The sequence below is a fragment of the Lepeophtheirus salmonis genome, chromosome 5, assembly GCF_016086655.4.
Source record: "Lepeophtheirus salmonis chromosome 5, UVic_Lsal_1.4, whole genome shotgun sequence".
Classification (NCBI taxonomy): Eukaryota; Metazoa; Arthropoda; class Copepoda; order Siphonostomatoida; family Caligidae; genus Lepeophtheirus; species Lepeophtheirus salmonis.
Window position 1 is genome coordinate 69,651,809 of NC_052135.2, and position 16,257 is coordinate 69,668,065.

General features: G+C 32.2%; 1 protein-coding gene across 4 annotated transcripts in view; it reads right to left on the bottom strand.

Annotated features, from left to right (window-relative positions):
• Positions 1 to 11,426: 11,426 nt before the first annotated feature.
• The window catches only part of LOC121118082 (uncharacterized), a 29,451-nt gene continuing 24,620 nt past the window's right edge, over positions 11,427 to 16,257 (bottom strand). For all 4 annotated transcript variants that reach the window (XM_040712628.2, XM_040712626.2, XM_040712627.2 and 1 more), the window contains 3 exons: positions 13,517 to 13,955; positions 13,225 to 13,432; positions 11,427 to 13,168 (listed from right to left, as the gene is read on the bottom strand). In XM_040712628.2, the coding sequence (XP_040568562.1) occupies positions 12,634 to 13,168; positions 13,225 to 13,432; positions 13,517 to 13,955 (1,182 nt within the window). In that variant the 3' untranslated portion in view covers positions 11,427 to 12,633. The remainder of the gene's footprint in view (positions 13,169 to 13,224; positions 13,433 to 13,516; positions 13,956 to 16,257) is intronic.

Below are 16,257 nucleotides of genomic sequence, written 5' to 3' on the forward strand. Positions count from 1 at the left end.
CATTAAAATAATAATTGTTTTATGCTTAAACTTGCTATTAAAAGAAATTATTTTTTATTTTTTGAAAGGATAAGATATGTGGTGTTTAAGTTTCAACTTATATGATTTACTTTATTAATTTATGAAAACTATTTTGCACTCCCGTCAAGCACACTCAAAAAACGGGTTTCATAATTACTTCATTTCAGTATTCCCTGGTTAAACGATATATTATCGTATACAGATAAAACCATAGATGCTTAATGCAAATAATATTGTAATGGAAGGGTGCGCAGCTTTTTGTAGTTGCTACCGGAATATACTTTTCTAATTGTTCTTATATTCTTGAAAAGAGAACATATAACTTATAAGTGTAAAGTAATTAAAAGTGCATAAAAGGCGAAAAGTAACATTGATTGAGCAATATTGGATTATTTTTCTACGAAATTAATTATTTATTTTTTCCTTCTTCATAAACCGCTTCCCTTATTATCCGTTATCCATCTATGTGTAAATTTGTTTTTGGCACTCAACTTAAGAGTAAATTCTATTAATTTAGCCACTCACAATAAAATTTAGGAGCGAGCTTTAATATTTATTTGATTCGATTTGGAGGTTGGTAAAGTTGTTTTGATCGTTTGAGTATCCAAAGTATTTCGTTAGACTACAATTTGTTTTTCTTCAAAATAAAAAATAAGGATTATATTCTTATCTATCCCTTGAGAAAAGTAATTTAATGAAGCTTTTGAAATTTAACAACATGATAACTTTAAAATTCAAACTTCTGAAGTTTGGCAACATAACTTTAAAATTGAAACATCTGAATCCATTTACAATTAATTTACTGAAGCTCCAAAACGCTATGAAATAAAACCGTCATATATTTGGGAACTTGCTCACCAATAATTATTCAATAAACTTAGAGAGAGACAAATGTTTTTAAGGCCATGTAGCATATACAGGTTGATGAATGGGTCTATTAAGCCGTGGATGATTTATTATTGCAATATTAAATTCAAATCATTTGTCTTAAACTATGATTAAATGGTATTTTGATCAACTATGCAATCGAACAGGGCCAATCCAAATCAATTTGGTGCCCTATGGAAAATATTAGCCAATAGTATGTATATTCAATATTATACTATTACACAAAGCTGAATATGTTAATTGCCTCAGACATTTATGCCAATGCAAAATATAAAATTGAACTATGTACTAAAAGAAAACTGTAGTCAAGCGTTACAAAATAAAAATATTACAACTGCACGAATATATGTATAGTGTATACCGTTGATATGGACTGACTATTTTCATACTAAGAAATGCAGTTATTAACTGGTTGGAGCAGTGCATTCAGGTCGGGTTGAAGCCAAAAATATAGACAAGTGATTCAGGACTAATTGTATCCGCTCTCACGGCAAACCCCCCTCTCCACCCCAAAGTCTTGTATAATGTCTCTAACAATAAATAATAATACTAAAAGTAGAACCCACCTGTCTAGAGATGTTAACACTATAGATAAACTAGGCCCACTTTGGGTATATCAGAGATGAACTTACATGAGGAATTTACAACCTTTTGAAAAATCAGCAACACAATTAAAAACCAATCGGAGGCCTCTCCCGAAAAAATCAGCAACACAATTAAAAACCAATCGGAGGCCACTCCCGAAAAAATTAAGCCAGAAAATAAAAAAATGAAATCCGACTTGCCCTGACAGTTAAAGACCGACCACAACTTAGTTTTATGGGCGCAACATTGCCCAACTATAATGTTGGAAAAAAAAAGCTCGGGCCGAAAGTCAGGTTATGTTCGGTGTCCGCTTCTTTTTTCTTGGCACCATTACAGCACCCCTAAATGAACGGCACACTTAGCATTTGGGTATTTTGTCTATGCCACGAGTCAACCTTTCCATTACATACGGTAACTCAGAAAAAATATGTCGGTTCAGCTATTTTTTAAAGGATTGTTGAAAATAAATTGGAGGTTGCCTTGAGTAAAAGTATTACCACTATTTTGAGGATATAAAAAAAACGAAAACAATTCGAAAAAATTGGACACTATTTTATAAAAGTTGAGAGTATCCTTTTAGGACCCCTGGGATTGCCTGTTTTGCTTTTAGTAAGCTAAGCCCTTGAGGCTTATTTTCATTTATTACAAAACGAAAAGGGCTTTATATATTAATGAGTATTTTTTTAGGTTGGACTTTTTATACTAGATAAATATTAAATGAATAAATAAAAATTCAAAAATGAACGATAGAAAGGAAAAATGAACGAATAAACGAGGGAAAAAATATCAACGAAAGAACGGCGAACGGAAAGTTTTTGCAAAATGAACAATTGAACTGAAAAAGATTGAACGGGTACAAGCCTGGAAGTCTATACTATGAATATATTATACTTGGAACATATCATATAAATGGATATATTGAAGACTTTTCCCCTTTGCTTGCTGCAACCCAAAGGGTTCTTTGGAAAGCTACTCTAACTTACGATTATGGAACGATAGTGGATATTATTTGTAAGAATCTTAGAAATAAACTTTTTTTTAAATTAGATGCATAGAATTATGTACTTCCCGAATAGATAATGGAAGAAAATTCACAGCTCAATTTTAAATAGACACATGAATTATATTTTTCAGCGCTCCATGTACAGATTATGGTAAATTATTCAACAACATTATACTCGTTTTTCTGGAATGTCCCGAGTTACATATTCTGAGATCATTTATTAGTTTAAACTTGAGGGGTATGGAGGACAATAACATTGATATAATTAAGGTAATAATTCTGTGAAGCGTGTCATTGATAAATAAAGATCGTACTCCTAAAACTAAATCCATAGAGAATGCTTTAATTAATGTGAAGAGTTACCTAGCAAAGAACATATACAACTAATGATGAAAATCCAGTGTAGATTGGGCATGTTAAAAAAACGAAAATCAAGACATGGTAACCCTGACAATTTGAAGAATGTTTTGGAGGAGAGAAATAATAACATTCATGACTTTTCATTAGATCAGCGACAATCAACTATGACAAGGGAGGAAGGAAAAAAGAATATAATCAAGGATATTTGCCTAGAATTACTCCGATGTCGAGCCCTCTAGTAAAATAACTAGAAGTTTATTGACCAAATGTTGGTTTTATTTTACTCAATTGAGTCCATTATTTAATTAACAACTATTAACAATGATAGTAGTATACTTTCCAGCGTGGTAACAACAACTCACATTTATTTATCACAGAACAAATACGTCCAGTATTTGTTCTATACGACGAGGTTGTGTGATGGTTCCGGACTCCAATTCCCCACATTCTCCGCCGCTTAAGAAAGATTCATACATAGTCAGTTAGATAGGCAGGCTTTGAGGATTTTCTAGACGATCTTGGGGGAGGATCAGTATTTGGAATTAAGGGCATAGTAGGATGTTCGGGAGAAGCTTCTGCATTTGATTCCTGGCATAAGTGTGAGTCAATTTCGCTTTCCAGGGGTACTAAACTTTCTCCATTAGCATTCTCTGTTGTCTTTTCAACATCTACAAAATTTCTTGGAGCTAGAATACGGAGTGAAATATTAGTTTCCACACAGCTCGGTAGACGGACATGAGCATACTCGGGATTTGCAGATATCAATTCTACTTCGTCCACCAGGGGTTCATATTTACTAAGTCTTACGTGCCGTTTCATTAGTACTCGTCCTGGATTCATTGACCAAGAGGGTAGTGCCAGTCCATTAATAGTTTTTCTATTAAAATTGAAGAGTCGTTCGTGACGGGTACAATTTGTAGCAGTGCATAAAAGAGTACCTGTTTGATCGAGATCAAATTTAGGTTTGAGCTCCTGACATTCTAAGCAGTTTTGATTCATTTTCTTTATGTCTTCGATTGAGTAAGGTGGTTTCTGGCTCTTACAAAATGAGACAATCTAGTGATACCGGGTGGCATAGATTTTGATGCAGAATTTTCAGAGTGTCTTGATTAAGTGTGATAGAACCACAGATTCTAGATAAGTTATCAGCAACTAAGTTTTTCTTTCCGGCTCGATGGATAATTTTGTAGTAGAAAGAAGCTAATTCTAATCTTCATGTCATTATCTTTTCGTTCTTGATTTTATGTGTGGTGATGATGGAACTTAAAAGAACTCTTTGTTGGTCGGTGATTAGTTTAAAAGGATACCCTAATAGAAAATCCCTCCACTTTTTGAGAGCTTCTACGATGGCGTATGCTTCTTTTTCTATAGAGGAGTGTCTTTGTTCGGCTGTAGAGAGAGTGCGGGAGAAGAAGATCGGGTCTTCCTTCTAGGGTGAGGGTAGCTTCGATGCCGTAATTCGAGGCGTCATTCTCTACGGTGAGGCTCTAAGTGGGATCTATGACCTTGATGACCGACTTCGATATTTCTACTTTGATCATTTCAAAAACAGCAACCTCTTCCTCAGACAGAGGGAAAGTTTGGGCATTGATGAGGGGCTGGACCTTATCGGAGTACCCAGATATCCATTTTACAGAGTAGGAAAACATTTCCAAAACTCGTTTCAAAGCGGATCTCTCTTTTGGAATTGGCATTTCTAAGAGAGCAATAAGCCTATCAGGGTCTGGCTTGATGGTTCCTTCCTTAACAAACCAACCCAGAAGCTTTATTGATTTTGCAGAAAAGACACTCTTTTCACGATTTAGTAATCGTTAAATTATACTTTCCAGCGTGGTAACAATAACTCATATTTATTTATCACAGAACAAATACGTCCGGTTCTATACGATGAGGTTGTGTGATGGTTCCGGACTCTAATTCACCACAATCCCCAATTCTACTCTGAGTTCAAAAAGGACTTACAATCATTAATCCGCATAAAACAAATTTTCAGGCTTACGCTCCTTCTTGAATAAACACACAGGAATGTTCTATCAAATTTTGAATATCATTGAATGTATTAAGGAAAGGATGTTCTCTACTCGGGAATTGAATAATAATGACAACTGCTAAGGAAAGAAAATTCATTCTTCAGACTACCAATTCTTCCAAAAAAGTGGTCTAGCCAAAAAATACACCGGATTTTGATCATTAAATATAACTATAGGAGAACCAATAATTGCAGAGGATATTCGTGCAATTTTAATTTCGGCGGTTGCAAGGCACAGAGTGTTCGAATTGAATATTCCTAAGAGGATGCAAGGATCTTGGGACTGGGTATATGATATTATTAGATATCAGCCATCAAACTCATCAAAACATTTTTTCAAAAACTCAAAGGCTATTCACATTTCTAAATTCAACTCCAGCAAAAAATAAAACTGGTCCATATGGGGTTTAAAAAAGGTAAAATGAGTCTAAATAATTTGAGACAATCGTCATAAGGAGAGATAATTAAATTAATAATATGTCAATTAGGGAAATAAAAATAACATAAAGCTATGAAGCAAATTTGTTTTAATCGGTGGTCAATCATTAAATAAAGTGTTTTGTTAAGCATGATTTCTCATTTAAATTAGGAACGTATTTATTAGGATGAGTATATTATTGAAATCTAACTCTATGTATTAAAAAAAAAAAATGTTACATCCATCACAGTAGAAGGGAATTAATTTTTCTCTGGATGAACTTTCTTCCCGATGAGCTGGGCACTGTGAACTTCCCTTACACGAAATTTGAATCCCTTATGCATCTTATTCATCTCCGAGTAATTAAATGATACTTGAAGAGTTACAACTTTCATGGTTTTTTTTTTTCAACAGCATTATAAGAGTTGAGTTTATTTGTTTTATTCACCGTAATAGTATTTCAAACAATTTTCAGTTTAAGGAACTGTTCGAATACTATGAAAATACAACTTGAATAAGTACATTCTAAAGATATTTATGTTATTTTACAAACTAATTAATTTTCCTTGAAAGAAAGAGAGTTAAAACTTATTGTTTAGTATTTGGTTTTTTACTTGGGCTCACGTCGAATTTTTCTTATCCACTCGCAATATGGATATACAATTAGGAAATAACAAATTAGAAAAAAAACAAAGCATATACTACCGGGAAGTCCATTGAAATACAAACAGTTGCTAATACAATAATGAATGAGGTTTGAGTGATTGAAGTTAATTCTTATGTCGATACAATAAAGCATAAACAATTAGTTACAAACAAAACAAGCCTCAGCTAGCTAGCTTTTGTGCTACATAGTTGAGAAAATGACACTTGAACGTGATCGACGAATTTCCATTCAGGCACTCCAAATAGTTGGACGTCTTCAGGACTAATGTTTGAAACGGTGGAGAGGAAGAAGGACTCTGTCAAACAGGCTTAACTGTACCAGGAGGAGTTAAAGATAACAGTCCACGTTAATCCCCTCATCTTGCATGAGGGCATACATCAAGAAGGTGCTCGGTATCCAATGAGCACAGTCTATTACGTCTACATCTGCTAGAAGGAGGAGGGCTATAAGAGAAAAACCCACAATTTCCGAAGTGATGTACTGCCAGATTCCTCGTAGGCCTGAAACTGTCTGCGAAGGTATCTCCTGGGACTCTGATTAATGGTGATCTCAAAAATCACCAAGTAAGCCGTGCAACAGTCTCCAGTGCCATAAACGCTGACCTGAGGATGAAGCCATACCGCTTCTACAAAAGAAATATCCCTACAGACAAAATAAAGGCCAAGGAAGAAAATAATTGATGAACGATTTGAAGTTTCATGATAACCAAATCATTATTTATTCGGATGAGAAACAATGGACTCTCGACAGATCCCACAACATCCAGAACGACAGATGGTCGATCTCAGAGGGAGCTAATGTCTCCCACATCTTTAAGACCAAGTTTCAGCACAGTATCATCCCACCGATGGTCATTTTGAGCAACGACAGTGGCATGCCCCTCATCTTCTTTGAACCAAAAGAGAGGGTGTGTTCCGACAGGTACTGTGAACTCCTGTCTGACCTAGGGATGCTTTGGATAAAAGCTGAAGCTAATGGTGCCAAGTTCCAGTTTCATCAATACTCGACCCCTCTGACAAGACCTGCACGACCCAAAACTAGTTGAAAGAAGAGAATGTAACATTTTGGGACCACCAAACTGGCCCTCTAACTACCCCGATATGAATCCGATAGATTACTTCTTTTACAGAGAGTTAGAAATGAATTTGTCTGCCAATTCACACAATAGCCTCAACTCCTTGAAGGCTTCCAATCATCAGTTACAAGGACAAAGTCTTCCCCACGGACGTGGTCAAGGGATGAAAATCCTTTAGGGCTCGCATCGAGCGAAGGATTGGCGAATATGGCGGAAACATTGAATGATTTTTTTATTATTATTAGAAATGGTATGTAAAATTTCAAACCTCTTCTTGCTTCTCTCACTGATGAGGATGCAGCAGCTAAAGGTGGTCCAAAATTATCTAAACGACCCTGTACTCCTATAAAACTAAAGAGTTCAGTTGGAAAGGTATAATCAGATGTAAAATACACTGAGCAACCAAAAAAATATTTGGGGGCTCTCTATTTTTTTAAACATAGATAGCTATTTACAACTGCTATAATTTGAATGTTCTGGTCAACTGCGAATGCGTCAACTTCTCTTTGACATCATCACCCTATGTTTTTAAAATCTGTGATTGGGATGTCCTAACCCACATATCCAAATATCCAGTAGGATAATAGAAAACTAATAAAAACATTGATAACCGAAAGATGGCGCAAATATTCTAATTTCAGTAAACATAAACAAACAACCAAACAACAGGAAGGGGTAGTTCCATTCAACAAATTTTTAAATGATTTTATGCCCACTACGATGAAAATTTATTTTAACTGCAATGTTGCACAGAGTATCATTAAATAGGATCACTGCTAATTTGAAATATAATTTGATACCAAAATCATATTTCTATCATAAGTATGACCACTGAAATTAGTGATTAAAGTTTTCACTATGTGTGCGCCCCCTATTGGTTAAATATTTTAAAAAGGACCATATTTCGCTAACCGGTTGGCCGATTTTAAAATTATTTTTTTGGAAGTGTATGTTTAACTACATACATGCTATTTGTAAATATTTTTTCAGACAGTTCAACCATGGTTATATTGCATTCGCTGAAATATAATGGAAATACCCTCAATCCTTATAGGTATTTATGTGTCTCAAATTTATCTCTCGAAAGTCTTGTTCCTGCTTCCTGAATTACTGCCCTGGTTGAGTTCAACTGGAAGCCCTCAGAAATTTGCAATCCCATCTATTATTTGTTGGAATACAACAATGAATAATAAAAGTAAAACAGAGGCGTGTCTCTAAATCATTTGACGATTCCTCAAAAAAGAAATATTTTCCTTGCGGGAATAATAACAATTAAAGAAAAATGGAGGGAATTTATTATAAGGGCAACTACGATATTTTGCTTTTTTTTTTTGCATGAACGTAGAACAATTTATGAGAAGCATACATAAACAAATATGTATTGTACACAATGTGGGTTTGAAACTAATAAGATGATACGAATGGGTCATGAACAAACTAAAAAAAATAAATTATCCGCTAGCTGGCGTGACTGTATTTATTTTCGGCGCGCAATAAGAATAAATTTGAAAGAGTATTCATTTTTAATTTATATTCTTGTGCCCCAAATTCAATATAGAATTTACTACACGTAATTATCTTTATTGCCTCACGCAACCTTTCCTCCAAAAAGAATAAAGAAAAAAAAGGCCAGAAATCATCTGGTAGTTAGCCAAATAAGTAAATAATACCAACCGCTATTAATCTCTTATATACTCCCAAACTACCATTGTCATATTATTTATTCACCATTTTTAAAATGAATCACATTTTTAACAATCTACATAATATTTTATTCGATACTGTATTATAAAATTGCTTAGTAATATTTTATTTAAAGTGAAGTTATACCTTAGTAATTGTGTATGATAGGCAAACTTTCTTCATCGAAATAATAAAATAGCCAGCCAATATATATACTATATAAGCAACAAGAGATTGACAAGAAATTGTATTCCTGTTCTTTTGGAAACGGAGCATAACTACAGAATAACTTATTCCTTCCTTTATTTGTCAAAATCAATAAATTATGAAAAAGCCATGGCGTATCAAGGGAGAAGAGGGGATCGACAGGTGACAACAAAATACCTAGGGTATTTTTGTGTTGGCGAAGTAACGACTTTGACTATTAATAAATATATTAGGTATCAGTGAGGGAGTTGTATTATTTTACCACAAGATGACACAACTCTTAGTCGTTTTGTAAACAAACTCATAGAGGTAATCAATAGTGTTGAGACTCGTTTTTTTTTTTTTTTTTTTGGTTCAGTCTTAAGTGTTTTTTGCTAGACCGATTTGGACCAATTTTTCAGCCCAGACCGTGGTCTCAGACTGTGGACCGATTTTTTTTGGTCTCACTTTATGGACCGTTTTTTTCCGGTCTCAATCTATAGATAGATTTTTTTCAGTCATACCCAATCGACGGATTTTTTAAGGTCTCATTTATTATAAGAGACCTTTTTTTTCTAGATCAACCGTCATTGATATTTTTTAAATCTCAAAAGGTAAGATATATACATTTTCCTAAGGCCTGATCTAGAACGAACTTTTTCTTTGGACCGATCTAGACTGAGCTTTTTTGTTGGACCGAATTAGTTTGGTCCAACAAAAAGATAATGGTCCAGGATTTATAGACAGAAACCCAACACTAATAACCAATGTTCCTGCCTTATTATGTCTGTCAATACATATAAAATGCATACATATAACACAAATCACAATGAGGCTTTCATTAATAATGAATTATTATATATATCAACCTTACTTTCGATAAGAAAAATAAAAAGTAACCCATAATTAAGTGGGAGTTAGCTTATTAAGTCCTTTTATACTCAACTGAATTTCTATTCTTTATGTAATAGTAGGCCCTAGAAACGTGATCAAAGCTTAACAAGATGAAATTCAATTTTAACAAATCAACGTTCAGGACACTAATCCTATCGTTAATAAAAAAAGTAAGTTTTTAAATTTGGCTATTTGTAAAAACCCAAGAAGTGTTTCATACCACTGATTTCTCAAAGACCTTGCAAGGCGAAAGACTTGGATTTTGGGTCGTCCAAGAAAAGACGAATTAAATGATAATGAAGTCTGTATTTGTGCTCATCATTTTGATCATTTGTGTTTGATAATTAATTAAATTTAAAAACTAACTTTCGGCATTATATTTAGTAAAATATCGATTAAGAAATATGATAATGATATTATTTATTTAAATTTATGTAGTATCAATAACCAAGACTCGTCCCAATGACGTCATCGCAAATAAAAAGAGATTTATATGATACATCTACTGTGCTTGCCCTGCCATTTTCTTATTGCCTAACCTTGTTCTAGTAACATTGGTATATTCCAGCCTTTACTCCAGAAAGAAACAGAAAAAAAGGCCAGAAACTCTTATCAGAAATTCTTCCCAAATATATAATTATTCAATCATTGTAAACAGCTTAAAAAAACCGGAGTCAGAGTAGAATTGAGTATCGACATTTGAGATACCTATGTCTTTTGTAATATTTCAAGGTGAGGACATACGTTTATTTACTAACTTCCCAAGCTGCTCTCAACAAAATGTTATAAAATCATGACAGCAAACCTGTTTCTCTTCCAATTGTAAGGGCTACCTAAAGCTTTAAACCGAGTAGCGAAACACGCCCATTAGCCTGAGGAGATACAATGGTGCTTACTGACGTAGACTGGGATATAAATGAGGGATGATTGATGAAACACGCCTAGCTCACACTCTTAAATTGCTGTGGGAAAAAAAAAATTATTTTATTCTTTAATTTGTCCTTTTTAGAATATCCCACCAAAGAGAAGAGGAGTTTTCAATTACACATTTATGAGTGATTACTTATTATTACAATAATTAATAAGGAATGTATAATTGAAAACCAATGTTCAATTATTGTTCCGGGAAAAACTTGGGCTCAAGACTTGACATGGACCCCATAGTTTAATTTTAAAATATATATTTTTACTTTAATGTTATATAAAAAAAATATCGTACAATAAACTAATGGGTGCATTAACAAAACTATATATCATAAAATCCTTCTTAGCTAAGCTATGTCCGTCTTCCGGACCTCAAATGTGCATTTTCTAAAAAAATAAGCATATAGATAACATATCTACTTATTATATCTGCAAATATTAAATAATAACTATTATATTATAACAATTAAGAAAACCTCTAGCCGACAAAAAAAAAAAAAAAAAAAAAAAAAAAAAATGTGCACCAAGGCATTTTTCAGCTCACGTGGATCCTCGTTTAGCTATTTGGTTTGAAGCTTCAGGATTACTTTCTCATTTTTTGGTATCTTATTTCTTTACATAACGTCAGTTGTATTTTATTCAATTCTCTCTAGTAATAAAGGGTTAAGAATGAAATGAACACCACAAATGAACTATTGGAAACATTCATATTTTATTCGAAAAAATATATATGTAACAATTATTCAGATACAAAACTTTGTATCCAACAAAAAAAAAAGAGTAATAAATTATTTATAGAACTAGAATAAAATAGTATACAATGGATTGATAGACTATGAAAAATAAAATATTAAAATTTGAATGACAATACACAGTAATGATATAAATAAATATAGATTTTTATCACGAATGTTTTTTGTTTTTTTTTCACTTTTTTAATAGTAGCAATAAAAATAATAATTAATTATCATTTAAAAAACTTTCACTTCCAAAAATATAGTATGTATATCATAAAAAAACCTTCTATTATTCAAAAAAAAAAAAAAAAAAATAGTGAATAAAAAGCTCTCATGCAACAGGTACAAAGAAACATCCTTTTTAATTTTTTTTCGCTAAATAGATCTGACATTCAATAATGCTAATTATAAAAGTTAAAATGATGACTTATATAAACACATTGATAATAATGTATAATTGTACATATAGAGAATGTGTGAGGAACACTCATCAAATGAAGTTAGAAATAGACAATTCACCCCTTTATGGATATAATTTAAAAGAAAAAAACCCGATTTGAGCATAGATTAAATAAAATTACGCTCAATTTGGCTTTAAATGAGAGGATAAATATCGGGTTATATTAATTTATAACTCATGTTATGTTTGTTCCTCTGTTTCATACATGTATATGAAATGACTAGTAATGTTCATAAAACATGTTTTTGGACTTTGTTTTACTCTTTGTATAGGTATGTTTTTTTTCTTTCCTTTTTTGGATATAAAGGACAGAAACAAATTGTTTTATGGGATAAACAATGCTATAGAAAATAAGTGTTATAAAATATATCTTGAATGGTACTTTTATGAAACATATGTAATCTGTACTAATATGATTTAGAGCATGTAACTAATTCTTAGAAAATGAGGAAGAAACATTATTTTAAGTATATGTGTATGTAGAAACCTAGAGGAATGTTCTGATTGCTAAAAAAAGAAATAGAATAAATGTAGTTACATATTAATATGTAATATGATTGGCTAACAAAACAGCATCAACTACTAGTCGAGATCATAATATTGAGAGGTCCGGCTACTTATTACTCTTTATAAAATAGTAATAGTAATTAGTAGTACAAGGTTTGGCACGATTTATAATATAATAATCCATGATATTTATGATTCAAATAGGAGATGCCATGTCGGGTATGAGACCTCCACCATTGGCTGTATGATCCAAAACAATGTAACCTGGAGGAACGTAAGAAGAGGACGTGCCAACGCCGCCGCCGCTTACATTGTGTGAATTTTTTGAATTAATATTGTTGTTGTTATGTAGTCCAATGTTGTTACTGTAAGAGATAAGAGGCTCCTTTAAGTCCTTCAAATCCAGTCTAAAATTATTGGGTGATGTAATGGATGGAGGATAAATGCTCATTGGAGAATAAGGTGCTGTGTTGGAGTCCTCATTTATCCTATTTCTTTTCCCGGCTGCATAGAGAAGAACGGGACGATTGGTCTGAGACACTGAGCCAGAGGGCTTCCGTACGGATGGTATGAGTTCTAAAGAGTCTGTTCTCTCAACTACGACGGAAGCTAATGGTACATCAATACAAGGGGATATAAGACGTGCATTGTTGGTGAGGAGTTCGGCTATTTCTGCTGCAGTAGGCCGTTTTGTACTCGCTATACTCCAACAGCTCTTTAGTAAAGTTTCTCTACAAATGAAATAACATACTATTATAAGGATTAGATAACATTTACTAAAGCTTACAATTGAGCTTTTATTCCAGAAGGAATGGAAAGAGTATTTCCGGCTTTTACATGCTCTAAAACTTGATTATTACTCAGGCCTTGAAAGGGAAAGCTTCCAAACGTGATCATTTCATATAAAAGAACTCCGTAGGACCAAACATCTGACATGGGTGTAAAAAGTCCATCAGCAAGACTTTCAGGTGACATCCAACGGACTGGCAACATGCCTATTATTTAACAAAAAATTGAATTAAGCATTGTGTAAATATAAATATTATTATCAAACAATGTATATGGGTCTCGTGCTTTACCTTTCCGATTAAATCTATAATAATCGTTTTCATACATTGGCCTCGTCATACCAAAATCAGCCAACTTGACAATTCTTGAGGAATTGACTAAACAGTTACGACATGCTATGTCCCTATGAACATATTTAAGATCAGCCAAATATGCCAAACCCTTTGCTACATCTAATGCCATGGATGTGAGCCGACGATTTGAAACTTCATCCAATTCCTCTCTGTTTATTTCATTCACAAGGTGTCGTCTGGCAAGCAGATATGTTTTGAGATCTCCATACAACATGAACTCCATGACTGTGTAGACAGGCTCATTTCGAGTACAAACACCCAATAATTTCACCACATTTTTGTGATCAAATCTTTTCATCATTTCCGCTTCACTCAAAAAATCAATTTTTTGTTCTACTGAAGAACCCGTTTTCAAAGTTTTGACTGCAACAGCGACCTGGAAAAATCAATAACTCTATTATTAACTGAGCTTAATTCTTGAAAGGAATTCATTTTAACACAAATATTTTTATGTATTCAGCATTTATATCATCAAGTAGAGGGATAAAGAGCGTTTTGACGTTTGGTCCTCAGTCTAGTTGGTAGGAAAACAGTACGATTTTATAAAATTAAAACCCTTGCTCCTACATGTACCTATTAGACAAGGGGTGATGTATCCAGGAAAATATCCAATATCTGCATCGTATTACTATCGGAGAAAGTTCTTGGAAATTCTAAAAAAATAATAATGTGGAAAAACAATGTAGTTCCATTTTTGAGATTGGTTAATATAGAGAGTGCTTATACTTAGATGAATAAACGAATGATCTGTTTTGACAATGTATGGGACTTTTGTAGAGGGAGAGGATAAGGCGGGAGCAAGACTTATGGTATCACTGAATTAAGACTCTTATTAACATGAGCATCATTTTTGAAATTAGGGTTGGATTTCGGTCTGGAAATCCTAGATTGGACCGATGATTTTCGGTTTCTTTTTATTTAACATGCCCAAAATACAGAGCATTTTCATCGATACTTATAGACCCTCACAATTAAAAATATATTTGCATGCACATAAATAAAAAAACAAAAAAACATACAGTCAAAATTGTTGCAGCCAGCTTATAATTTCTCAAGGTAATTCTTCATTTTGTTGAATTCCCTTTGAAGTTTATATAAAAACAGGGAAGAACTGACTTATGCGGAATTTTTTTGCATGAAGTTGCATTTATGCAAAGTATTTTATGAATAAAACTTTTTGTATCTGAGAGAAAATAATGACTATAAGTGTATTTTTCTTATATGCAAATTTGATTGTAATTTGTTTTGCTAATTTGAACAAATAACTGTATGATTACGAGAATCTTGTATACTTGAAGATTAACCCACTATGCAGCAACATTTTCCCCCATAGCTAGAACCCACATTTATTATTTTTATATGAGCCATAAAATACGAAAAATACCATTAAAGTTTTCAATCCAAGTAGGGTGGGCCATTGAAACCTAGATACTTAAAAAAATGACATTTTTAATGTATAATTTTGATTCAGAACCACATTTCAAAGGGAAACATCTATACAGATGAAAATTAAAGGAAATATCAATTGATAAAAAGTATTATATTGTGCATTTTTGTGAACAAAGGTCAGGTGAAATGAAGGGTTTTATTTATGTAGAAACTAATATTTTTTTCATTTGCTTTATATTAATGCTTAAATATATATATACTTAGATATTTTCTTTACAAGAATTAAAGAATAATGATTGCAGTTTTCTAAAATAAAAAACACTTTTTAGATTATTAAATAGAAAAAAAAAATCTCAAATGCGTTAAGATCCTATTTTATACAACTCTTATTATGTACAATACACCAATTACATAACTTGATTGATAGATTGCTTCAAAGGAAAGAAAAATAATGAATCAAGGAGTCATTAATTGTCCTGAAATAATTTATACTAACACGTTCTTTACATAATTTATGGCAATTTCATTTAATGGGTTGTGTTGATGGAACTAAACATAATGTCAATCATTTATACGACCAAAAAACTTGATTGGGAACATAGTGTAAAAAAGGCATTTGACTTATATCAGGGGTGTCTTCAGGGTGTAGCCTGGATAAGTTGTAGGCCCCACTAAATAATTTAATTTTTTTTTCGTCATTCGGGAAAGTTAAGCAGCAGAAACAAAAATTTAATAATTGTAATTTTCTTCTTAAAAGTTTAATTATTTAAAAAAAAAAAAAAATATTCTCTAAAAAAAAAAAGTTTTTGAAATTTTTTGTGAATAGTCATGGATTTTGAAATTTTTTTCCAAAAAATTTAATTTTTGGTTAGTGTCAATTGATTTTTCAAGTTTTTTTTCCAAAACATGTAATATTTGAAATTTTTTCCAAAAAATACACTTTAATTCATTTTTGTTATAAATTTTTGAAATTTTTTTCCGAAAAAAATTAATTTTTCATGAGTGTCTAATGGATTTTTATTTTCCATATCCAAAAAATTTAATATTTGAATTTTTTTTCCAAATCATTTAATATTTGAAATTTTTTCCAAAAAGTATTCTTTAATTTTTTGTCAGTGTCAATGGGTTTTAGATTTTTTTCCCTAAACATTTAATATTTGAATTTTTTTTCCAAAAAAATGTATTTTATTAATTTTTCCAAAAAAATTAAATTTTATAAATAACTATAGATTTTTGAAAATTTTTCCCAAAAAATTTAATTTTTAAGGAGTGTCTTCAGATTTTTGATT